Source organism: Melanotaenia boesemani, chromosome 6 (assembly GCF_017639745.1).
Source record: "Melanotaenia boesemani isolate fMelBoe1 chromosome 6, fMelBoe1.pri, whole genome shotgun sequence".
Taxonomy (NCBI): domain Eukaryota; kingdom Metazoa; phylum Chordata; class Actinopteri; order Atheriniformes; family Melanotaeniidae; genus Melanotaenia; species Melanotaenia boesemani.
The window spans coordinates 35,956,240-35,981,501 of record NC_055687.1 but is presented as its reverse complement, the minus strand read 5'-3'; the positions used below and the strand labels follow the sequence as shown (position 1 = coordinate 35,981,501).

Genomic DNA, 25,262 nt, shown 5'->3' with positions numbered 1-25,262 from the left:
GGGTGGACGACCAATCAGCAGCCCTGCAATAAAAGTAAAGAAAAAGATTAACGTGCACAAGCCCGTCACACTGCGAAACCTGGAGGAGGCTCGGTTCTGTTCTGGAGCTGCTTCTGGCTCAGGTGTCTTCAGTCTGTCCAGAGTGCAACAAGATCTCAGTTTGGTCTTGGTCTTGGTCACAGGTCCTCTGCAGTGGTTCTTAGTCTGGGGGTCGGGACCCCCATAGGGGTTGTAAGATAATTGTAAAAAGTGCATAGCCTACATTTATCTAACAAATTTGAAATTTTACAAGGGCTGTTCAAATTAAGCCATTTATGAGGAGATAAATCTTTTAAATTTTAAAATTGTTTAACACATTAACACATAAACAACAAAGTTAGTAAACCGGCCATATTAAAATTCTGAATCTGACTTTCTCCCCATGAGAGAAGTTGATTTTGGGTGTGTAGGTGCTTTATTACAGCGGGAAACCACCAAAAACCACTTTGTCCTCCGTATGTATGAAGAGTCTGACAGTTTTCCAGCCGTACATGTAGAGGAGGCTGCAAGACGACCCATTAATTAACCAAGTCTAATTGTGAGGGGGTGGGGGTTACGAACACCAACTTATCTTGGGGGTCGTGGCTCAGAACATTTGAAAACCACTGTTCTACCGGACCCTGACCCAAAAAGCTGAAACCAGCCAAGAACAGATCAGAACCTAACACTGGACCGTGATCTGAACTGATGTGTAGAAGCAGCTGAAACCAGCAGTCTGGAGATAAAATCCCTTCAACCTGGAGGCAGCTGGAGCAGAAATACCTGGACAGGTGCAGAAGTTAAAGGAAGCATCTTTTCTCTCCAGACCAGTTTCATTAGTTTGAGTTTATGAAAATTCTGTCTGATTTTCATGAGGAAAGAAAACGATCTGAATCTCAGTCCTGAAAGCAGTTGTTAGTTGTGTTGGTTGCATTCAGTGTTTTGAACTGAGAACAGCTGCAGTTACTGAGCTGACATCTGACTTCTGCTGTCAGTGTCTCTGTATGATTCCTTGGATGAGACCGGTGGACAGGACAGGAAGGACATGGCCGGCTCTCTGGACAGAGGTAATGGACATAAAGGTGACGTCACACCAGTTTCAGACACTAGTATATTATGAACTTGATAGGATGTTTGATTTTTTATTTTTTAAGTCATGTTAAGTTTTTTGCCTCCTGATCCATATGAACAGTCGGACTGTTGGTCCAGTTGTTGTCTGGTTAAAAATCTAAATCATATTTCAGTGTAGAATATTGTGTGTTTTAAATCCAGCTAATTGTTGTATTGTAACTTGGATAAGATCAGATTTTGTGTACAGCTGTCATCATCTTTCTGGTTCCGTAAGTTCCGGGTGAACTGGTGTTTCTGTCCAGGCCAGTCGTATGGACAGAGCGGAGGGTCGGACATGGAGGCGCTTCAGGAGGCTTACAGACAGATTCAGACTGCGCAGAGTTCAAGTGATCATTACTTCTCTGTAGAAGACAGGAGGAAGATCACCAGGTCTTCCTCTCCATCCTCCCCTCCTCCTCATCCTCCACAGTCTCTTCAACCTGCTTCCACCACTGAGTCAGGTCAGACAACCAGCCTGAAGCACCACTGAACGCTCTGTGTTCCCATGATGGATTCTATGTTAATAAAAACAAGGATGTGTGTGTGTGTGTGTGTGTGTGTGTGCATCTAGAGCTGCCCACGGCTGAGGAGCTGATGAAGCCCATCCGGCCAGACGACATTAGAGGCTTCAGCCTCCAGCCTGCCAGGTGCAGTAACCTGAGATTATCTGACGTGATGATGTCACACCAGCACAAGTTCAGGGTTATGAAACATTCAGAGACATTTTACACGACACGTAGGTTCATACTCATGACTTTTAGTTCAGTTAATGGTTCAGTTTCCCTGTTTGAACAGCCCTCAGGACTTCATGGATAAAACCATAATTCCAAACAAAGTCAGGTCTAATATTTAAAAAAACAAAATTTAATGGTTTTTTAAAATCTCATCAACTTATATTTAATTCCCAGTAGAGGGTAAACAACATATTAGATGTTAAAACTGAGACATTTTGCTCTTTGATGGAAAATATGAGCTGATTGTGAATCTAATAGCAGCAACACATCTGTAAAAAGTAGTTCCAGGCTGATGTTAGGATTCTAGCTGCTCTACAGTCCTGGACCTTGGTTGCTGGATTCCTGCATCCATGATGATCCAGATGTTGTGTACTGGTGAAAGGTCTGGACTGCAGACAGGCCAGTTCAGCAGCCGGACTCTTCTCCTGTGAAGCCATGCTGCTGTGATGGATGCAGGATGTGGTTCAGTCTTGCTGAAATCTGCAAGGTCTTCCCTGAAAGAGACGTTGGATGGGAGCAGATGTTGCTCTAAAGCCTCCTTGTAAATCGGCCGATAATAGCCCTTTTCAAAATGGCCAATATCGGCCGTTGTTTTGGTGATTATACGCCAATTTATTCTTACTTTCTTATAAACAGTAAATGCTGTTAAGTGTCAGAGTCTGCAGAATGATGTCCTTGCTGTGTTTTACCACTAGATGGAGCTCTGACTCCATTCAGTCCCACAGTCATCCCCCTGTCTTTTTAACAAGGTTAGCTAGTAGCTACAGCCAGGTTATATTAACAGTGGTCTGAGTGGTGCTTCCTGACAGGTACGTTTATAAAAATGTTGTAAAATTAATGACTCTTCATGTCTAAGTTTCAGTAAACGGTGTCTGAAACTGACTAAGACTTGTGGAAGTGAACTCTTAACTTGCTGCCCGCTAGTGGAGGAATTGACTTAACCATGGCAACGCAAGTACAGAGGCTATGAGGACACATATGACCGTTAGAAGACCTTTAAGAAATCTTCAGTTACTTTATGTTGCTTTGACTTCATAAGATCTATACTGACGTCTTCACAAATCAAAATATGCTAAATGGTCTGTACTTATATAACGCTTTTATCCAAAGCGCATTACATGTGTGTCACATTCACCCATTCTCACACACATTCACACACTGATGGCGGAAGCTGCCATGCAAGGCGTTCAACCACGACTTATTTGGAGCAGTTAGGGGTTTGGTGTCTTGCTCAGGGACACCTCAACATTAGTTCGCCGGGCCGGGATTGAACCGGCAACCCTTGGGCTACAGGATGACCACTCTACCCACTAAGCCATGCCGCCCACTTTCTGAGTACATCTACAGTCCTACATTTCAGAGACTCTGCCTCTCTGAAATGCTCCTTTTATACCAGTCATGTTACTGACCTGTTGCTAGGTAACCTGATTAGTTGTCAAATGCTCCTCCAGGTGTTTCTGGTTTGTACCAGGTACTTTTCCAGCCTTTTGTTGCTCCTGTTCCAACTTTTTCCAGACGTGTTGCTTCATCAGATTCACTATCAGCTCATATTTTCATCACATGGTGAAACGTCTCAGGTTCATCATCATCTTGTTTATGTTTCACTGGGAGTTGATGAGATTTAGAAATCATTGAATTCTGTTTTATTTACATTTTACAAAGAGAACCTTTTTTGTTTTTTAGCCTTTTTAGAACTGGAGTTGTAAGTTTAAAATATGTATTGAGCCTAAAACATTTTTATAATTGCAACTCATGTTGTCTAAATATAAAAGTCTCTTCTTTCTGGTAAAGCTCCGTCATTAATTGAAAATCTGATTTCAGTTCTGTGGAGCTCAACGAGGGAGAGACATCCCGGTCCTTACAGAGGACTTTTCCAGTTAGGTCACGTCCAGAGTTGGATCGGAAGCAGCCTGAAAAGCCTGGTGCTGCTGCAGGAATAAAGAGAGCCTGGCGAGGAACCAGCCATCCGTCCAGCTCTCCTGACCCCCCCGTCCATGACCTGACCTGGAGAATCAGGGAGGAGGTGGACAGACTGATGCAGGATCATAGTAACTGTCCCACTCAGACATTGTCTAAGACCACTAAAGCTAGAAAGCAACCGGTAAGGAGCTATTTTCAGGTTTCAGGCCTGCTACAGGCAACTCAACCATGTAAGACTTAATATTGATAAAGTATGCACATTTTCCCAGGGTTCCCGGGGCTCCTCTGCTTTCCCTCCCTCTGTGGCTCCTGTGAGGGGGAGACCAGCACTGAACTCCAAGTCATCAGGAACATCAGCGAAAGCAAATTCCTCTCTTACCCGTTCCCCTCATCATCCACTAAAAACCAAATCCACAAAGAGCCAAAGAAACGATGACTTCAGCTCTGCAGGTCGTCGCTGACTTTCACGCACATATTAAGTCACCCCACCAACGCTATGATGTCATGTGATGTCAGAATGGAGATGTAGAATCAGTGAGTTTGATGGATAGATCCTGAATGTGTTTTTGGTCAGCAGAGTCGGGTCTGAAGGTGAGCAGTGAGCTGGTGGCGTCTGTTCAGTCCTTAGTGGCCGTCCTGCAGCAGCAGATGGACCCAGATGCTGCACAGGAAGTCAGAGGTCGTCATGAAACCAGACAGATCAGTGTAAGACCAGCCTTCACCTGATAACTATGGTAACACTATGGTAACACTAGGTAACTCCTCTAAATCCAGACTCACAGCCCACCTGTTTCAGGTGTCCTACTCACTGTAGCCACCGTACGTGCTAATACACAACCCTTCATCTTCTTTATAGGACGCTAATTTTATACATTACTCTTTTTTAATTGTTGTGAAGTGTCCTTAAGGATCTTGAAAGGCGCTTACACATAAAATTGTTATTTGCATCATTTGTTATTATTATAATTATAAATAAACTGCAGGTTGAGGTTGAAGGCTGAGTTTGTGATGCACAGTCCAGTTTGTTAAATTAAACCTTCTGGTTTCTCGTCCCATGCAGCCAACACGAGTTTACAGCAGTTTACTCTGATGTGCATGTGCAGCATCTTTCATCAGGTTTAATCAGATTATCACAGTGAGAGTGAAACCAAAACTAAAGTGCATCTAGACATAAATGTCTGTGTATTTAAATGTAAGTTTATTCTTCCTCCACATCTGTGGGAAGCAGCAGTTCTCATAAATCTTGAACTGGTGGTGGTGTCGTTCTTTCAGAAGGACGAGGACAGATCTGAGGTGGAGGATCTGAGAGTCCAGCTGGCTCAGAAAGACTGGGAACTGCAGATGATGAAGGAAGCAGCAGAGGAGCTTGGTTCCCTCAGACAGCAGAACTTCTTACTGCAGAGCAAAGTACCCGCCACACACCATCATTTCAGTTTCTATCAGCCAGTCTGAGTCTTTTAAACTGCTTCTGATCATCCAGCGCCTCAGGAGGTGGAAGCAGAGTTCCTTCAACATTGTCTACATTACGCTCTTAATCAGAGCGTAATTGTTTGCTTTGAGAGCAAGATTTCTGGTTTTCATGCTCAAATATCATGTTGCTCTTTCTCAAAACTCACACTAAAAGTTCCTTCTTGCTCTGAAATATCTCGTCTTCCTTTCAGAACTCTGCTCTACTTAAGTTTAGGGTTGCAGATTGAAATCTCCTGTGCTCCAGCTTGGTCTCGTTCCCTCACACTCACACACATTCTACTCTCACAACTTCTGCTCTTGGATATTTTTTTCCTTTGTCAAACGTCCTCCAGCCAAGAGATACTAGATAAACGGAGGAAATAGTCCCCTGGCCTGGGAATGCCTCAGGATTCCCTCTGGATAAGCTGGAAGAAGTGGCTGGGGAGAGGGAAGCAGTTTAATAAGACAACATCCTGAGTGTTGCATCTATCCAAATAAATGTGGACATGAACAAACAATCTTTTGCCCTTTTTTCCTTCTCAGCTGAGAAGTGCCGAAGAAGCAGGTCAGAAAAAGAACAGGATGGAGGCTGCAGATGCTGCTACAGAGGAGAGGCTAAAACAAATAGATAAAGAAATGAAAGCGCAGGAGACTCTCATCAAAGGTTACCAGCAGGTTTGTCAACCTCAGCACTGACGGCCTTCATTTGACTTTTATTTTCTCTTAAAGTGAACTGGATGCAGCTAAGGGGGGAAGAACTTAGGGATTTGTTTATCTAGTGATTGTATTGTCAGTATGTCTGCAGACAAAGCGGTAAATTCAAGATGTTTTCCAGGAGAACGAGAAGCTGTATCTGCAAATGAAGGCTCAGCAGGCCAGGGGTAAAGCCAATGAGGAGGCCATGTTTAATGAGAACCAGAGGCTGCTGAATGAACTGGCTTTTACAAGGTGATGTTTGAAAGCTGTTTTAAATATCAGTGATTCATGTTACCAAACAAACATATTTCTTGCTTCCTCATCAGAGAACAGCTGAAGAAAACCTGTAAACCTGTGAGCAGTTTGATCTCAGCTCATCACTCTCAACACATTTCAGACCTGCTGGCTCAGATCAGCGTTCTTCAGGTTAGTACCGCAGTAGCTGAAACGCTGAAGTTCTGTCTGCGTCACAAACTAGTTTCTGTGTGCAGAGAAACGAGGCTCAGCTGTCTGAAGACAACCACAGGCTGAAGCAAGAAAAGCAGTCGCTGGAGGTTGACCTGCAGCTCGTGAAGAAGGAGAGAGACCTGGCTAAAGCTCAAGTCATCTCTACCTCAGGTTAGACCGGCTACAGGGCAATGCTTACACAAAACCAGCAACCCAGTTACCAAAAAGGTTAGACCACTCAACAGAACATAAAGAACATGTCAGATGATGAAACTGAGACATTTTACCATTTCATGGAAAATATGATCTGATAGTGAATCTGATGCAGCAACACATCTGGAAAAAGTAGTTCCAGGCTGATGTTCGGCACGGTGGAAAAAGTAGTTCCAGGGTGATGTTCAGCACGGTGTAAAAAGTAGTTCCAGGGTGATGTTCGGCACGGTTGAAAAAGAAGTTCCAGGGTGATGTTCGGCACGGTGGAAAAAGAAGTTCCAGGGTGATGTTCAGCACGGTGTAAAAAGTAGTTCCAAGGTGATGTTCGGCACAGTGGAAAAAGTAGTTCCAGGGTGATGTTCAGCACGTGTAAAAAGTAGTTCCAGGGTGATGTTCGGCACGTGTAAAAAGTAGTTCCAGGGTGATGTTCGGCACAGTGTAAAAAGTAGTTCCAGGGTAATGTTCGGCACGTGTAAAAAGTAGTTCCAGGGTGATGTTCGGCACAGTGGAAAAAGTAGTTCCAGGGTGATGTTCAGCACGTGTAAAAAGTAGTTCCAGGGTGATGTTCAGCACGGTGTAAAAAGTAGTTCCAGGGTGATGTTCGGCACGGTTGAAAAAGAAGTTCCAGGGTGATGTTCGGCACGGTGGAAAAAGAAGTTCCAGGGTGATGTTCAGCACGGTGTAAAAAGTAGTTCCAGGGTGATGTTCGGCACAGTGGAAAAAGTAGTTCCAGGGTGATGTTCCACACGGTGTAAAAAGTAGTTCCAGGGTGATGTTCGGCACATTGGAAAAAGTAGTTCCAGGGTGATGTTCCACACGGTGTAAAAAGTAGTTCCAGGGTGATGTTCGGCACAGTGTAAAAAGTAGTTCCAGGGTGATGTCTAGCACAGTGTAAAAAGTAGTTCCAGGGTGATGTTTGGCACAGTGTAAAAAGTAGTTCCAGGGTGATGTTCGGCACAGTGTAAAAGGTAGTTCCAGGGTGATGTTCAGCACGGTGTAAAAAGTAGTTCCAGGGTGATGTCCAGCACGGTGTAAAAAGTAGTTCCAGGGTGATGTTCGGCACGGTGTAAAAAGTAGTTCCAGGCTGATGTCCAGCACAGTGTAAAAAGCAGTTCCTGGGTGATGTTCGGCACGGTGTAAAAAGTAGTTCCAGGGTGATGTCCAGCACGGTGTAAAAAGTAGTTCCAGGGTGATGTTCGGCACGGTGTAAAAAGTAGTTCCAGGGTGATGTTCAGCACGGTGTAAAAAGTAGTTCCAGGGTGATGTCCAGCACGGTGTAAAAAGTAGTTCCAGGGTGATGTCCAGCACGGTGTAAAAAGTAGTTCCAGGGTGATGTTCAGCACGGTGTAAAAAGTAGTTCCAGGGTGATGTCCAGCACGGTGTAAAAAGTAGTTCCAGGGTGATGTCCAGCACGGTGTAAAAAGTAGTTCCAGGGTGATGTCCAGCACGGTGTAAAAAGTAGTTCCAGGGTGATGTCCAGCACGGTGTAGAAAGTAGTTCCAGGGTGATGTCCAGCACGGTGTAAAAAGTAGTTCCAGGGTGATGTCCAGCACGGTGTAAAAAGTAGTTCCAGGGTGATGTCCAGCACGGTGTAGAAAGTAGTTCCAGGGTGATGTCCAGCACGGTGTAAAAAGTAGTTCCAGGGTGATGTTCGGCACAGTGTAAACGGTAGTTCCAGGGTGATGTTCCACACGGTGTAAAAAGTAGTTCCAGGGTGATGTTCCACACGGTGTAAAAAGTAGTTCCAGGGTGATGTTCCACACGGTGTAAAAAGTAGGTCCAGGGTGATGTCCAGCACGGTGTAAAAAGTAGTTCCAGGGTGATGTTCGGCACAGTGTAAACGGTAGTTCCAGGGTGATGTTCCACACGGTGTAAAAAGTAGTTCCAGGGTGATGTTCCACACGGTGTAAAAAGTAGTTCCAGGGTGATGTTCCACACGGTGTAAAAAGCAGTTTCAGGGTGATGTTCGGCACAGTGGAAAAAGTAGTTCCAGGGTGATGTCCAGCACGTGTAAAAAGTAGTTCCAGGGTGATGTCCAGCACGTGTAAAAAGTAGTTCCAGGGTGATGTTCGGCACGGTGTAAAAAGTAGTTCCAGGGTGATGTTCCACACGGTGTAAAAAGTAGTTCCAGGGTGATGTTCAGCACGGTGTAAAAAGTAGTTCCAGGGTGATGTTCGGCACGGTGTAAAAAGTAGTTCCAGGGTGATGTTCCACACGGTGTAAAAAGTAGTTCCAGGGTGATGTTCCACACGGTGTAAAAAGTAGTTCCAGGGTGATGTTCGGCACAGTGGAAAAAGTAGTTCCAGGGTGATGTTCCACACGGTGTAAAAAGTAGTTCCAGGGTGATGTTCGGCACGGTGTAAAAAGTAGTTCCAGGGTGATGTTCGGCATGGTGTAAAAAGTAGTTCCAGGGTGATGTTCCACACGGTGTAAAAAGTAGTTCCAGGGTGATGTTCCACACGGTGTAAAAAGTAGTTCCAGGGTGATGTTCCACACGGTGGAAAAAGTAGTTCCAGGGTGATGTTCAGCACGGTGGAAAAAGTAGTTCCAGGGTGATGTTCAGCACGGTGTAAAAAGTAGTTCCAGGGTGATGTTCCACACGGTGTAAAAAGTAGTTCCAGGGTGATGTTCAGCACGGTGTAAAAAGTAGTTCCAGGGTGATGTTCAGCACAATGTAAAAAGTAGTTCTAGGGTAATGTTCAGCACAATGTAAAAAGTAGTTCTAGGGTAATGTTCAGCACAATGTAAAAAGTAGTTCTAGGGTAATGTTCAGCACAATGTAAAAAGTAGTTCTAGGGTATGGTATTGCAAGTAAATTCTACAAGCTAGTCCTGTATGAGACAAAAAAATCATGACGGTACGACTGCAAGCCGGGTAACATCTGGGTGAAGTTGGCCTCACCACATTCTGCAAATCTAACATAAATACCGTCAAACGTTTGCACATGTTTATGCTGCTTTTATTTTAAAGATATTTATCTCTTAAGAGGCTTTTTGTTGCTTCTGCTCTAAAATGACCCAAAAAGAATTGATTATTCCTCTGCAGTTCTGAACTGTGTGTAAAGCATGTTGGTATGAAAATGAAGCTAACACAGGTGAGGTTTCATCAGGAGTGGTAGCATCATGGAAGATGCTGCTGTGTTAAAGTAAATGACGTTTGGTTGGATGTGTTCAGAGATGCTTTTCTGCAGACCTTGGTTGGAACCAGTAGTTACAGCCAGTGTGTTTTAATTGACCCCTCCAGCTGCAGAATGCAGACAGGCTTGATGATAGTCGACACTAATGCTCAGTTAAACACAGTAAGTTTGGATCCTTTCCGAATGTTTCAGGAGATATGACCTTTGAGATGCGTGTTCTGGAGGACAAGCACAGAGAAGAAGTGTTGACCCTGAAGAAGAAGCTGCAGTGGTTTGCTGAAAACCAGGAGCTTCTGGACAGAGATGCTGGCAGACTGAAGACGGCTACAGCTGAGATTCACCAGCTTAAAGAGCAGGTGAGGCTCCGCTCTGACATCAGTTTGACCTGAAGAAACACACTGAAAACTGAATTTCAGTCCTCCAGTTCATTGTTTTATTCCATAATGTTTGCTGTTTTGGTCTCTGTTCCAGGTGGAAAAACTGAAACAGGAAGTGGGCAGAAGAAGCAGTGAGCAGCAGAGAAAGGCCCGGGACAAATCTGTGGACTCAAAGAAAATGAAGGACCTGGAGAGACAGGTTTGTCCCACAGATATTAACACAAATTAGACTTGTTGACCTCCACCCTCCTTTCTCAGGACCATGCTGTTGTTCCTGCTTTACCACTTCACCTGTTTTGGCCAGGTGAAGGAACTGGAGCAGATTCTGAGGAGCAGAAACCCGAACTCGCTGCCAGCTCTGATTTATGCTGCAGCCACGGCTGGAGATGTCGCCAGAGCGTCCCCGCCCGGCCGGATCAATGCTCTGCTGGAGCGCAGGATTCAGCGCCTGGAGGCAGAGCTGGAGAGCCACGATGAAGATGCCAAACGTAGCCTGAGGACCATGGAGCAGCAGTTCCACAGGATCAAGGTAGAACTGAACATGATTTTACGGCCGGTTTGAACATGAACTCATCGTTGGAATCTGAACCATGAGTCAAAATAATTATTTAACACAGGAAAAACTTTCAGGGACATTTTTTCTTTTCTAAAAAGTCTTGAAAGTGAAGTTAATTCAGTGTTAGTGAAAGTAAATTTGTTTATTTTTCAGTTTTTTTTGTTTTTTGTTTGTTTTTTTTGTATCGCAGTAATGAAAACTCATCTGGTCTCTACCAGAACCTCATATATGACAAGATTTCAGTATTTATTTAAACCAGAACTGAGCAAAATACATTGGTTAGCTAATCATCATCACTCAGCTCCTCTCTTCAACATGTTGACACGATGCCAAGGAAGAAAGACATCAGAAATGATCTTAGAGAAGCAACTGTTGCTGCCCATCAGTCTTGGAAGGTTATCATGTTCAAAGTGGACATGTTTTGTCCTTAAACACCTTATAGCAGTTGTCAGCACGGTGGTGGAGGAATGATGATCTGGGCTTGTAGTCATCGAGTGGACCATGAACTCCTCTGGATCCATCTGTCTAACAGCTAAACTCAGCAGCAGATCTACAACAGAATGGCTGAAAAAGAAAAGATTTGAGGTGTTGACTTGTCCAGACCTCAGCCTGACTGACAGGCTGTGGTGGGACCTTCAGAGAGCTGCAGAAACCAGTGCTGCAACTGAAGCAATGCTGTAAATGTTTGCATCTGGGTTTTTGTTGTGCAGCTCCGCTACGAGCAGCAGATCTCAGACCTGGAGCAACAGCTGCAGCAGAAACAGCCAGTTGAAGCAGCAGCCAGGTCAGAACCGTGGATGTCAAAGTGTCAGAGTCTGGAGGAAGACCTGCGTCGCCTCCAGGAAAACCACCAGAAGAAGGAAAACTGTCTCCGTGAGCAGATCGAGTCTCTTCAGCAGCAGCTCAAAAACAAGGTGAGTGCGTGTGTGGTGTTCAGGTTTCTGTGGGAAGGACACAAGTCCTGGAAAACCCTCTCCTGTTCAGGCTCAGCCCAGTCCAGGACGACACCAGCGCCAAGCTGAGGCTGCGTTTGGAGCCCGGATAGAACGACTGAACCAGGAGCTCGCCACCAAGACACGAAGCATTCAAGAGCTGAGCCGCGTGGTGGAGAGGCTGCAGAAAGAGAGGAGGAACATGTTGTCTGGACCCAACCCACCACCAGAATCCCGTTCTACAGAAACCAGACCACAACCGGGCCTGACCAGAACACAAGGCTCTGCTACTGGAAGAGAGACCCGTCCAGAAGAAACGTTTCCAGCTGCTCAGTGCGAGAAGACCTACCAGCCCACCGTCTTCACAGGTCTCAACAGTTCAGTCGTAGATAACCCACTTAGTTATTATAACCTGACCTGATCTCCTCTCTGCCTTGCCCTCCAACAGGAAGTCACATCTCTGAGGTTCTGCAGGAGAACGAGGCTCTGAAGCAGCGTGTGGACCTGCTCCAGCTGCAGCGTGAGGAGGAGAAGGAGGCGCTGAAGGCTGAAGCCGTGAAAGCTGAGGAGGATCTGAGCAGGTAGGTGGAGACTTTCCACCTGTTTAACCTGAACCAGAAAAAATGCTGAGCTGTGTCATGTGACCCGGCAGGCTGAAGGAGCACTTCGCAGAGCAGCTGTCCTCCATGAAGGCAGAACACCTCCGGGTCCTGGACCATCTGCGGGCCACCTACGCCCTGGAGCACTCATCCTCCAAGGTTGCAGAGCTGAGCAACAAGCTGAACACTCAGGAGGTACGAGCTCAGTTTCCTGCTGCAGAGGTTCCTCAGATTCATCCTGACCTTTAACCCTAAGATCTTCCTCCAGATATCCATGAAGCATCTGCAAGAGCAGCTGAATGACCTGCAGGGATCCAAAGAGGCTCTCAGAGTCTCCAGGAGCAGAGAAGATGCTCTGCAGAAGCAGGTGAGCAGCTTTTCCTGTTCCAGAAGTTTCCATTTCCAGCTGAACCGGAACATAATTCCTGGCCTTTGGAATCTCTTCGTGTTTCCAGCTGACACGGCTGCTGCAGGAGTTGAAGGAAGCTAAAGAAGCTCAGAGCTCAGAGGTGAAACTCCTGTGCAGCCTGGAGAAGAAGATCCTGAACATGGAGCTCAGACAGCAGCACAGAGAGGAGGAGCTGCAGCAGGTCTGAACACACACACACACACACACACACACCTTCCCTGGAAAGGTTTTAACACAGCTGTGGACACAGAGCTGGAACCAGGCCGCTACGTTTCATCTAGCCTCCAGAGAAAGGCGTCATGATTCAGAGTTTAACGAAAGTCTACGTCTCGTGTCTTTGCATCCTTCAACCCTTTCGTTTCTGTTGACTGAATCACAGAGGATGGAAACAAGAAGATATTACGATTGTTCATCGTTATGCTCTAGATCTACATCCATCATCTGCTTTGTCAGGTCCACACCTCTTCATGTGATAGATGGATCCACAGGGCTCCAGACTAAATTTTTCTAGACCACCTTAAATTTTTAGGGGCTTAAATAGAAAATTTAGGGGCGCACACTGAAATCATGTGGCAAAGCAAATATTCACATTTCCTCTCATTTTTATTAGTGATAAAATATGTAAACAATAAATTCAGAAATTACAATGTTTACAATTCACATATTTTTGTGCTGCAGTTGACATAAAAACATCTTACTGGCCACACGAATACAAAACAAGTAGACACAGAACTTGTCGAATCAAATCAGATTTGATTTGATTTTCACTTTGTAGTCGAAACAGAGCGGCAACTTTGTCCTCATCATCCCCCACAGGGCATGGTACAACTGGTCCATGTAGTTCCTGGTAATAAACAGCTTCAGGGACTGATGCTCCTCTGCAGCCACTGTTCCCACTCCTCAGTAAGAACAGCAGCTATTGGCTTTCCTAGAAATTGTTTATTAGCATAATCAGCCTGGTACGTATAGTTGTAATGGATGCTGCCATAAAGAGCGGGAAAGGCAAAAATTTATAAAAAGACAACTTAAAAATGTTTAGAACAGCAAAAGAAATAAATAAAATAAGAATTCTGTCAAGTTTTTTAAGTATATTTTGTTTAATTAGGAGTCTGGAACATGTCACAACACTTTTAACTTTTTAAATATTTTGTCCACACTCTTCATTAACAGACATTACTATCTGACGGTAAACCAGCGCAGGATCATCCAGCAGCAGTTTTGTACGTTTCATTTCCAGCCTGGTCATGAAACAGAGGTGAACGTCGTCTGAATGCAGCTGCTGCTGCTGTGAGAAGACCAAGCCTCGTATGAGAGGGTCTGCACAGCACCGCTCCTCGTTGGGAAGATAAACTACCTTCATTCACCTCAGTCTCCAAAAGTCTCCAATAAAACCAGAAAAACTGGCTAGATTTGTTGTTAGTCACTTTTTTATAAAAGCTGCTAGACGGGTCTGAAAACTCGCTAAATATAGCGAGAAAGTCGCTAAGTTGGCAACACTAAGGAATAATAAATTCCTCCAATACCCGCCTCTTTCCACACATAAGCCAACCACAGTGGTCGTTCGTCTCCGCTCACACGGCTGTCGTCTTCTTCGTTGGTGTTTGTCTCCTTTTCTCGTATTGAAGTTAGTTTGAGTCGGCAAACCAGCAGCTAATTTGTTATTACTGTGATCTTCTGGGCTGAAGAGGGGAGCAGAAGTTTGTTAGCGACAAAATAATTTCAACTATAACTACTACAAGAAAAATAGTGGCAAATGTATCGGTCGCCATTAAGCGAGTGGATGAAAAATTCACTCAAAAATGCGACCATTTGATCGCTGTCTGGAGCCCTGAACCAGATGGTGGAAACATTCCTCAAAGATTTTGCTCCATTTTGACATAATAGCATCACACAGTTACAGATTTGTGACATGGCAGCCGCAGCAAAGACTTGGTCCTCCAAGGTCCGGTTCTTAGTGCAGGTGATGAGTACGAGAAGGTTGGTGTTGGCTGAGGGGTGGAGTGGACAGAGGCAGGCGGTGTTATGGAGGTGGAAGAAGGATGTTTGAAGCACCGCATTTTTTGTGTTTCTACACACGAAAGCTGAAAGTACCCTAACATCCGACCCGGCAGCAGATTTTCTTTTTGTTGATTAAATCTCTGTTTGAAACCCCGATACGAAGCAAGATGAAAGAACACAAACTGTTGGATGACCTCCATCCTCCTCCTTTGTTTCTGAGTCGTGTTTAGGTTCTACTTTGAGGAAGGCGTCATGTTACGTAGCTGAGGCATCTATGGCTGTGGTGAACCGTGGAAACGCAGCGAGATTACAGTTTACAGATCATATCCACACCCTAACCGTCCCGAGCTGCAGCCGTTGGTGGAAACGAGGCTTTAGTGAAATGTATCTTTGATATGAGAGGGTGGAGTCCATTATGATACCAAGGTTACATACAGAGGGGAGGGGGTGACCATGAGACCATCAGTGAGGAGGGTAAAGTTCTGTACAGAGGGGAGAAGAGAACTGGGTCCGGAAATGAGGAGTTCTGTCTTATTCTCTAAGTGAAAATTAAGTCCATGGTGACGAATGATGTGACCGAAGGGAAATAAATAGACGTGTACAGCACGTTTCCAGTCAGCTTGACCACTCAAAGCACTTTACACTACAAATTACATTCACACACATACACACCCCGATCAGAAAGCAACTTGGGGTTTAGTGTCTTGCCCAAGGGTGTGACACATGTAATCAGGAATTGATCCACCGACCTTCCCTTTGGAAGGCAACTGCTCTTCCCCCTGAGCTACAGCCGCCCCAGTAGATCACTTATCACTACTATGTTGCTAAGAGACCTCTATTTAGACCTGGAAACGACGATGAAGCCACTTCCTGTCAGACTTTCCACCAATCAGAGAGCTTAGATTGACGGTAACGTCCAATCAGGAGCAGCCAAAGATCAACCAGTGAGCAGAAAGTTCTATGTGTGTGTGAAAAGAAGAAAAATAATGCTCCTCTATGGCTGGAATAAAGCCAAGAAGACGTTTCTGATGCACGGTGGCGCCACAAAGCAGCTGAGCTGGAGTTGGTTTAAACTTCAGCAAGTCGTCTTCACCACGTCTACATGACCAGATGTGTTGAGTTGCTGCCATGTGATTGGCTGAGCAGATATTTGTGTTAACAGGAAGTTGAACAGGTGGAGAGGATATGTCCCAACGTTAGACTTAAAGTTCCTCTGAGTTAGTGAATGACAGAGAAACACTTAATAAATCATTTATTATTTACTCTGGAAGAAACTAAAACCTGGAGCGTCTTCTTTCAGTGGATCTCTGACACATTAAATCAGTAAATTTAAAGAAAATGTTTTTAGAATTTCTGTCTGTTTCTGATGAGATCAGAACATTTTTCCATCAGGTTATTCTCAGTAGCAGTAAACAGACCCTCTGATGAAAGACGATGTCTGTGGGGGGGTCTGCAGGTCGTCGGAGGGATGCTGCAGGTTCCTGAAGCTGATCTCCAGTCAGAGGTTGAGCGATGGCGGCGTCTGGCCCAGGACAAGAGCAGAGAGCTGGAGGCTTTCCGCTCAGAGCTGGACTCCATCCTGGACATCCTGAGACACCTCCAACAACAGGGGGTGGTCCTCCCCACTCCTGACACCCTGAAGATGGCCCCCCTCCTCCAGAACAGCTGATCTGATGGCAATTCAGCTTCCTGCTGTTCTCTGTGCAGATTTTTTACTTTTTGTTTAAATTATTGTAATTTATTGAAGACGTACTGAAAATAAAACTGAGCCAAACGGTTTCTTTTCCTACATCTTCATCCTAAGTAAAAACTAAATAATCATAGAAGCACATTCATCTTCAGGTAAAGCTGCCTCACAGACCTGCTTCCTGTCTCAGACCTACTTCCTGTTTCAAACCTTCCTGTCTCACACCTACTTCCTGTTTCAGACCTACTTCCTGTCTCACACCTACTTCCTGTCTCAGACCTACTTCCTGACTCACACCTACTTCCTGTCTCACACCTACTTTCCTTCTCAGACCTACTTCCTGCCTTAGGCCTACTTCCTGTCTTAGACCTACTTCCTGCCTCAGTCCTACTTCCTGCCTTAGGCCTACTTCCTGTCTTAGACCTGCTTCCTGTCTCAGACCTACTTCCTGCCTTAGGCCTACTTCCTGTCTTAGACCTACTTCCTGTCTCAGACCTTCTTCCTGCCTCAGACCTACTTCCTGTTTCAGACCTACTTCCTGTTTCAAACCTTCCTGTCTTAGGGACTTATGACAAGATGGCATGTGGAGCTGTTAATCTGGTCATAGCTGCATTCGCTTTGTCCCAAATAAAAGGCCAACATGAACTCTGACAACCACTCCTCAAGGTCCAAATGAAACCAAAGATGAACAATCGAAACCTTAACATGAAGGAAACGCTGCAATGACAGATGGCGATAAAGCAAGAGCAGAAAATGAAATGTTAGCATGACTATGCCACGGAAACAAACACAGCTAGCAAAAGGAAAGATGCGGCACCCGCCACTCCAGTAAGATTCCAGTTGTAGGAAAAGTAAGGCTGAGCAGGTTGATAATGTCTCAAATACCACAATATTAGAAACCATTTGAAACATGACAAAAATTTGACGCACAATACTCAGACAACAAGTTCAGCAGAGCAGCTACATGATAGTCAGCTTAGCAAAAGCTGTCCAGTTTAACAATGAAGGGATCAAGGAATTAAAGACGAAGACAGGAACACAAAATGAACTGCTGAGCTCAGAGCGGGTTTCAGAGCAGGAAAGATACAAGACGAGGTGGTGCTTGAAAGTCGAAGGAGAAAACGTCAAAGCAGATGGCCTGCTGTTTTTCAACAAGCTCATTCCCAACGTAGAAGTCCGTCAGCTGGAAGAAGATATGTTGACATCATACAGTCGGCTGAAGGGGTGACAGCAAACCTCGCCCTGTTGTGGTGCTGTTTACACGGAGGCTCGTCAAGGAGACGATATGTAGATTTCATGGCCGAGCTATCGAGAGAGGACGAAGAAGCGAGGAAGAAGCTATGGCCACAGATACAGTTACACCTGAGAAAGTTAGAATATCATGAAAAAGGTCTGTTTTGTGTCACTCATTTCAGAAAGTGAAACTCATATATGACACAGGGGGAAAGGTTTAAGCCTTTATTTCTTGGAATTGTGGTGATTATGGCTTACAGAAAATGTAAACCCAAAATTCAGTCTCAGATAATTAGAATATTGCATAAGATGAATAAAAAGGATATTTTAAACAGATGTCAGGCTGCAGACAGGTATGTTCCTATGCACTCAGTACTTGGTTGGGTCTCTGCAGCGTGGAGGCAGTCAGCCTGCTCAGGTGTGATGGAAGCCCAGGTTGCTTCGATGCAGGTCGTCTGCATTGTTGGGTCTGGTGTCATCTTCAGGTTAGGCGAGTGTGCTGGCCAGTCATTCACAGTAGCACCATGGTCATTGAGCCAGGTTCTGGTTCTCCTGGCAGTGGGTCAAACGCTCCAAAAAGCTTTTCTGAAGGAAGCATGAAGTGCTCCAAAATCTCCTGGTAGACAGCTGCATGGACTCTGGACTTAATCAAGCCCAGTGGACCAGCACATGGACTATTGGCTTGGAATATTTTTCTCTGTGTGTCACGAATGTTTCACTTTCTGAAACGAGTGATAAAAATTTTGACCTTTTTCTTGATATTTTAATTTTTTGCGAAGGACCTGTAGAACGAGAATGAGGGGAGGTAAAGCGAGGCCCCACCGCAGTCCTCACGGCTGCTTTGAAGGCTAATAAAAACAGCTTGATTACAGAAGGCTTGTTCCTCGTGCAAAACAACTGTGAGAGCATTTATTAGAAAATGAAAGACATACAAGACCATTGACAATCTCCCTCCATCTGGGGCTCCACGCAAGATCTCACCCTGTGGGGTCAAAATGATCATGAGAATGGTGAGCAAAGATCTCAGAACACGGGAGGACCTAGTGAAAGACCTGCAGAGAGCTGGGACCAAAGTAACAAAGGCTACCATCAGTAACACACTACGCCGCCAGGGACTCAAACCCTGCACGGCCAGACGTGTCCCCCTGCTTAAGCCAGTACATGTCCAGGCCCATCTGAAGTTTGCTAGAGAGCATTTGGATGATCCAGTAGAGGATTGGGAGAATGTCAGATGAAACCTTTTCAGTAAAAACTCAAGCTGTCGTGTTTGGAGGAGAAAGAATGCTGAGTTGCATCCAAAGAACACCAAACCTACTGTGAAGCATGGGGGTGGAAACACCATGCTTTGGGGCTGCTTTTCTGCAAAGGATGACTGATCCATGTAAAGAAAGAATAAATGGGGCCATGCATCATGAGATTTTGAGTGAAAACCTCCTTCCATCAGCAAGGGCATGGAAGATGAAACATGGCTGGGTCTTTCAGCGTGACAATGATCCCAAACACACCGCCTGGGCAACGAAGGAGTGGCTTCATAAGAAGCATTTCAAGGTCCTTGAGTGGCCTAGCCAGTCTCCAGATCTCAACCCCATAGAAAGTCTTCTGAGGGAGTTGAAAGTCTGTGTTGCCCAGCGACAACCCTAAAACATCACTGCTGTAGAGGAGATCTGCGTGGAGGAACGGACCAAAATACCAGCAACAGTGTGAAAACCTGGTCAAGACTTACAGAAAACGTTTCACCTGTCATTGCCAACAAAGGGTACATAACAAAGTACGAGATGAACTTTTGTTACTGACCAAAAACTTATTTTCCACCATAATTAGCAAATTAAGTCATTATAAATCAGACAATGTGATTTTCTGGATTTTTTTTTCTCATTTTGTCTCTCATGGTTGAGGTTTACCTATGATGAAAATTACAGGCCTCTCATCTTTTTAAGTAGGAGAACTTGAACAATTGGTGGCTGAATAAATACTCTTTTGCTGCACTGTATGAAATGGACCAAGAAGCTCACTGAAGCTCACGGGATAAAAGTTGAACCTACTTGAACAGTTAATATATATGGTCACAAAACCATTTCTGTCTCTGTTTGAAATTGTAACTAATATGGTTTCAGAATTTAAACTCCTATACCCCACATATTATAATGGGAGGCGACTGGAATGTGACAGCAGATGAATGGAAAGACAGAGGCCCCTCCCAGTTTGAAAATTTTCACTACAGTCAGTAAGTCACAGACAGAAGTCACTAGTAGATACATGGAGAATCCAAAATCCAGGAAAGAAACTGTTTACTGGGCACAAACCAACTCTAGGACTGACCTGGCTGGTCGCTGAGCCAGCTGCTAATTTCATTTCCAAAGCTCCACTAACCGATCTGTGCATTGTAGAAAGGAAACTCGGCTCTGCCAGCAATGGTAGAAAACACAAAAGTTACTGGAAATTTAACTCCTGCCGACTGAAAATTGAAGATGATTGTAAACACATAAAAGAAACGATCATTGAAATTCAAAATTCAGAGTCTCTGCAACTATTCCAACAAATGGCAATTTCTAAAATACAAAATGAGAAAGAATTCAGTAAAAATGATATGAAAAGGAACCGCTTGGAGGAAAGGAGGCTGTCCTCAGAAATAAATCAATGCTGCAACAAAGTGGACATGAAAGAAACAGTGAAGGCGTTCCAATCCAGAGAATATGTACCTTAAACTTTAGTTTATAAGCTTCTCTTTATATTTTACTGAAATATTTGTGACACTATTATTAAATTATACAAAAGCACTTTTTCTCTATTTTCTCTTGTACCCGCTGGAGTGCATGTGCCCTCATTTGGAGCCACATCTGCATTAAGATGTGAATACGTGACCAACAGCCTAGAAGCACATGAAGAAGAAAACATGGTGTGTGATGTTCATGTCATGATACGGAGAAGGAAGAAACACTGCTCCCAGTCGTCAGAGCTCATGGTGGTTGGGGGTCTACAGATAGAAGGGACCGGTGTAGAGCTGACCTACCACAGCGGGGGGACTTTATTTTAACTGACACACCATGCAGCCAATCGGATGCAAGGAAAGATTAGGCTCATAGGACAGGTACACCGACTGAAGGAGAGCGAGTAGGAACGTTTGCCATTACAAGTGCATCAAGAACGAGAGATTAGTGAATCTAAAGCGTCATAATGTTCAGACTTTTTTAAGTTGTTCATTCAAAAGTTTGATAAAATTTTAAATAGTAAACTCATTTTTCTAATGAAAAAATGCGTAGAAAGAAGGCTTAAATAAAACAAAGAAATAAAAACATTCACAGTAGCTTAAGTAGGCTTAAACAGAAACAGACCTGATCAGATTTAAACATCAGCGCTGTCGACTACGTCAGGCGAGATGCAGCTTCGCTGGCTCTGCTGTCCAATCACTGGAGACTTTAAATTACTGCTAAAAACTGGTCCTCGAACGCAGCACAGGACAGAGCAGCTCTGTGTCACATTCAGGTGTTTTTTTGTTGAAGGAAAAAATCATTACTCGAAGAATCACTGCAAAAATGATGAATCTAAGCAAGACTTAGAATCTTTTTTCCAACAAAAAGCCTTCTTGGTCTGGTTTAGAGAGGGAGCAGAGCGCGGAAGGTTATTAACCGTGTCTTATGGTTTTTACTTACTTTATCCTAAAATCGGTTATTTTACAGGCACATTATATTAAATAAACTCACTGAGACTCTTTTAGACCCAATTATAACTTAAAACTTGTTTCAAGGCCTTCCAGTCCCAGAACACACACTGCAACAAGCAGCCATCTTCGCTAGGGAAGACATTTAAGTACTGGCTAATACAGAGTACCGACATGAGTACTAATAGATCCCATTAGTTTTTACTGGTAAGGAGTGTGGACCAGGATGTCAGAGAGGCTGGTGTGATGATCACACGGGTCATCCTGCTGCTTCCTCCACATGTAAGACTAGAAAACTGTCACCACCTTCACAAATAAGGAGGTTAAAGTGGTTTTTGTTCACCGCCGTAACCACATGATGAATATTAATAATAATTCTGTTTGTATTAACATGTTAATGTTGGCAGTCCTGGTTTTCACATTGGTATTGGGTTGTGTAGTATTTGAACACTTTTATGAGTACAAGTACATGCACAGTGTATCATAGTATCAGACTGATACTATACTGGTATCAGTATCGGTGCATCCCTCATCTCAGTGTAAGAAAAAAGAAACTTTGTCCAATTTCCTGAAATAAATATCAAGGTTTTAGATAAGTGAGAAACATCAAACTACTTTTTATGAGTTTGCATTATATAGTTATCTTGTTAGAGTACATGAAGTACATCAATAAGTGGAGAGATTAGTGAATCTATGTGGAGACTTTGCTCTTCTTTTATAGGGGTGTTCAACCTGCGGCTCCAGAGCAGCAAGTGTCTCTCTGGACCTTCACTGTGGCTCTTAATACATGCCTAAACATGCTAAAGAGCTAACTATTGTTTTAAATATATATATAATAACAAATGCAGGGTTTTAACAAGTTTTCTGTGTTTTTTTTGTGTTTTTCATGGAATAATTGCATTGACTTTCCACAACATCACGACACTAAAAGTAGCAGTAATTTTGTTTTTAAACTATTTTTCTTCATCCCACATAATAAAGTCTTTCTTTCCTCTTTCTGCAAAAGATTTGCTTTTCTTTATTTCAAAACCTAAAAATAGAAATAAAAATGTGGTTCTTTAAAAATGATAAATTTCCTATGGTTGGTAGATCACTGGACAAAAAGACCAAAGATCCGGAGAGATCCAAGCGGATACAAGTCTCCGTATCCGCGGCACATCCTGACTGTTTCCGGGGACATACGGGAAGATCGGTGTGTAACAGATCCTATTATAGGATACCCTCCGTATACACATCTATGGCAAATCCTAGTATAGGATATGCGGCAGATACACATCTGTGATAGATCCTAGCATTGGATACCCTCCATATACACAACTTTAAGAAATCCTAGTGTGTGATATTCTCCGTATACACATCTGTCGCAGTTAAATCTCCGTCCTTCAAACGTCACGATCAACGGCAACGTTGCATTTAATTTTAATATGTCGTCGCCTGTCTTTCTGTCTTGATTACCTTACTTACTACTTGATACAGAGTGAAGGATGGATAACATTATAAAAACGATTTAGGACAGACTTACTAGCTTGATACACATTTAATGATCAGAGTGAATGGTAAATAATATTTCTTGCAATAAAAACGATTTAGGAAACTATCTGTGACTGAAACAGATTGTGGCATCATCCTGTGGACACACACAAGCTGTAAGAGCTTCACCCGCCCTCTGAAACGTTTGTGTCACGTAGTTAAGCAATCATCTCCCTTCTCTCCACTGATCAGGTCTAATACACCAGCTGACTGACCGGGCTGCAGGTTCTGTGTCAGAGCAACGAGCCACATTAAATATTCCACTCCGCTGCTTCTTGTGAAGAGTGGTCGTCTTGTTGCCTGACGGTTTGACCCTCTGCCTGTCAAACTCATGTTGAGGTGTCTCTGAGCAAGACACCGAACCCCAGATTACTCCTGATAAGTCGTGGTTAGCGCCTTGCATGGCAGCTTCCACCATCAGTGTGTGAATGTGTGAACAAGTGAATGTGATGTATAATGTAAAGCCCTCTGGGTATCATTCCAGGTACATTAAAGCGCTATATAAATACTTTTACAGTTTTGTCCTGGTAAATGCTGAGATCCTTGATAAAGTTTTCTCCACAGTAAAACCCACCACATGTCTTTTAGACCCAATTCCCACTTCACTTTTTAAATCATTTTATGGATTTTTTAAAGACGAGCTTTTATGCATGATAAATTGCTCTCTTCAGATGCACGTTTTCCCTGCGGCCTTTAAAACGGCGGTGGTGAGGCCCCTTCTGAAGAAAAGCAATTTGGATTGTAATGATCTTAATAACTACAGACCTGTATCCAACTTACCATTTTTAAGTAAAATTTTAGAAAAACTGGTTTTTATTCAGCTTAATGGTTTTTTAAATAGTAGAAATATCCTTGAGACATATCAGTCTGGATTTAGGGTGAACCACAGCACAGAGACTGCTCTCCTGAAGGCTTTAAATGATTTTAGGATTAACTGTGACTCACAGAACCTCTCAGTCTTGGTACTACTGGATCTTAGTGCAGCCTTTGACACAGTAGACCACACTATTCTTTTAAACAGACTAAAACACCTGGTGGGCCTCTCTGGTGCTGTTCACAACTGGTTCACTTCCTTTCTCACAGACAGAACTTATATGGTAAGTTTGGATACATGCTCCTCTAAGATCCATAAAATGGCATGTGGTGTGCCTCAAGGGTCAGTTTTAGGCCCTGTTCTTTTTAATTTGTATATGCTCCCTCTTGGCAGTGTCATCAGGAGGCATGGAGTAAACTTCCACAGTTATGCTGATGATACTCAGCTGTACATCTCCATGTCTCCTGATGACACGAGACCAATGGATGCCCTTTTCAACTGTATTTTAGACATCAAATCCTGGATGGCAGAAAACTTTTTACAGCTTAACCAGGACAAAACTGAAGTTTTAATCATTGGTCCTGAGGCTCAGAGAGAGAAACTCTTAGCTAAATTACAGGCATCCGCATTAAACCCATCATCACAAGTAAAAAACCTGGGCGTTATTTTTGACTCTGAGCTTGGTTTTATTCCACATATTAAGCATGTTACTAAAATAGGATTTTATCGCCTAAAAAACATAGCCAGAGTCCGTCCCATTCTCTCTCGGGCCAACACGGAGATGCTGATGCATGCTTTTATCACCAGTCGTATTAACTACTGTAATGCCCTGCTCTCTGGTCTTCAGAAAAAGAGTATTGCACCTCTACAACTTCTACAGAACTCAGCTGCTCATGTGCTGACGAAGACCAGAGGGCGGGCCCACATTACACCGGTTTTAGAATCACTGCATTGGCTCCCCGTGTGTTTCAGGATCGACTTTAAGGTTCTCTTACTGGTTTTTAAATGTCTTAATGGTCTTGGGCCTTCTTATCTTTCAGATTTGCTTTTACCTTATGAACCCTTGCGGCCCCTGAGGTCATCCGATACTGGCCTCTTGACTGTACCTAAAGTCAGGACACATACTCACGGAGAGGCAGCTTTCCAGTGGTATGGTCCTCGTCTGTGGAACAGCTTGCCGGATTGTTTTAACCATGGAAAGCACTTTGTGCTGCATTATTGTATGAAAAGTGCTTTATAAATAAAAGCTGATTGACTGATTGATAAAGACCCCAAACCAAGCATGCTGTGTCCTGCCAAGGGAGGGGCATTTTGGCATTTTTTTAAAAGTTGACTGTTCAGGCCTTTTAAAACTGATTAGTCGATTAGTTCTGAAGTCATAATGATGTCGTCAATAATGAAATGAAAAAATACTTTATCTCCAAATGGAAATTCCATGTTTATCTCCATGTGAAATATTATTTGTATAATGTGTTTGTTATAGATCCAAGTGTTTGTTCATTGTTATATATTTAACATTGTGTGGGCTCTAGTTTCCTTTATTACCCAGTAGGTAGATGAGAAAGTGGGTCTGGGAGGCATTGGTATTGAACCTGGTTTGGCTGCATTTATATAGGGGCTGCTGTACCAGGTGAACTAAACACAGGAGTGTTCATCTACCACAAAACCAGTGATTCTCCTCGTCTTTTTGCTCCTGAAGCAACACTTCTGAGGGTTTAGTAACCGTGCTGCTCTGGTCTGTTGCCT

At 43.8% G+C, this 25,262-nt stretch overlaps 1 protein-coding gene across 2 annotated transcripts in view; it reads left to right on the top strand.

Annotated features, from left to right (window-relative positions):
* Positions 1-16,367, top strand: part of cep162 (centrosomal protein 162) — a 33,046-nt gene extending 16,679 nt beyond the window's left edge. For both annotated transcript variants that reach the window (XM_041988596.1, XM_041988595.1), the window contains exons 10-30: positions 1,014-1,085; positions 1,392-1,589; positions 1,700-1,775; positions 3,684-3,963; positions 4,052-4,232; positions 4,360-4,487; positions 5,055-5,189; positions 5,775-5,906; positions 6,067-6,179; positions 6,254-6,353; positions 6,419-6,545; positions 9,916-10,079; positions 10,195-10,299; positions 10,405-10,629; positions 11,367-11,570; positions 11,641-11,956; positions 12,037-12,169; positions 12,241-12,382; positions 12,456-12,554; positions 12,643-12,777; positions 16,051-16,367. In XM_041988596.1, the coding sequence (XP_041844530.1) occupies positions 1,014-1,085; positions 1,392-1,589; positions 1,700-1,775; positions 3,684-3,963; positions 4,052-4,232; positions 4,360-4,487; positions 5,055-5,189; positions 5,775-5,906; positions 6,067-6,179; positions 6,254-6,353; positions 6,419-6,545; positions 9,916-10,079; positions 10,195-10,299; positions 10,405-10,629; positions 11,367-11,570; positions 11,641-11,956; positions 12,037-12,169; positions 12,241-12,382; positions 12,456-12,554; positions 12,643-12,777; positions 16,051-16,263 (3,278 nt within the window). In that variant the 3' untranslated portion in view covers positions 16,264-16,367. The remainder of the gene's footprint in view (positions 1-1,013; positions 1,086-1,391; positions 1,590-1,699; positions 1,776-3,683; positions 3,964-4,051; positions 4,233-4,359; positions 4,488-5,054; positions 5,190-5,774; positions 5,907-6,066; positions 6,180-6,253; positions 6,354-6,418; positions 6,546-9,915; positions 10,080-10,194; positions 10,300-10,404; positions 10,630-11,366; positions 11,571-11,640; positions 11,957-12,036; positions 12,170-12,240; positions 12,383-12,455; positions 12,555-12,642; positions 12,778-16,050) is intronic.
* The last annotated feature ends 8,895 nt before the right edge of the window (positions 16,368-25,262 follow it).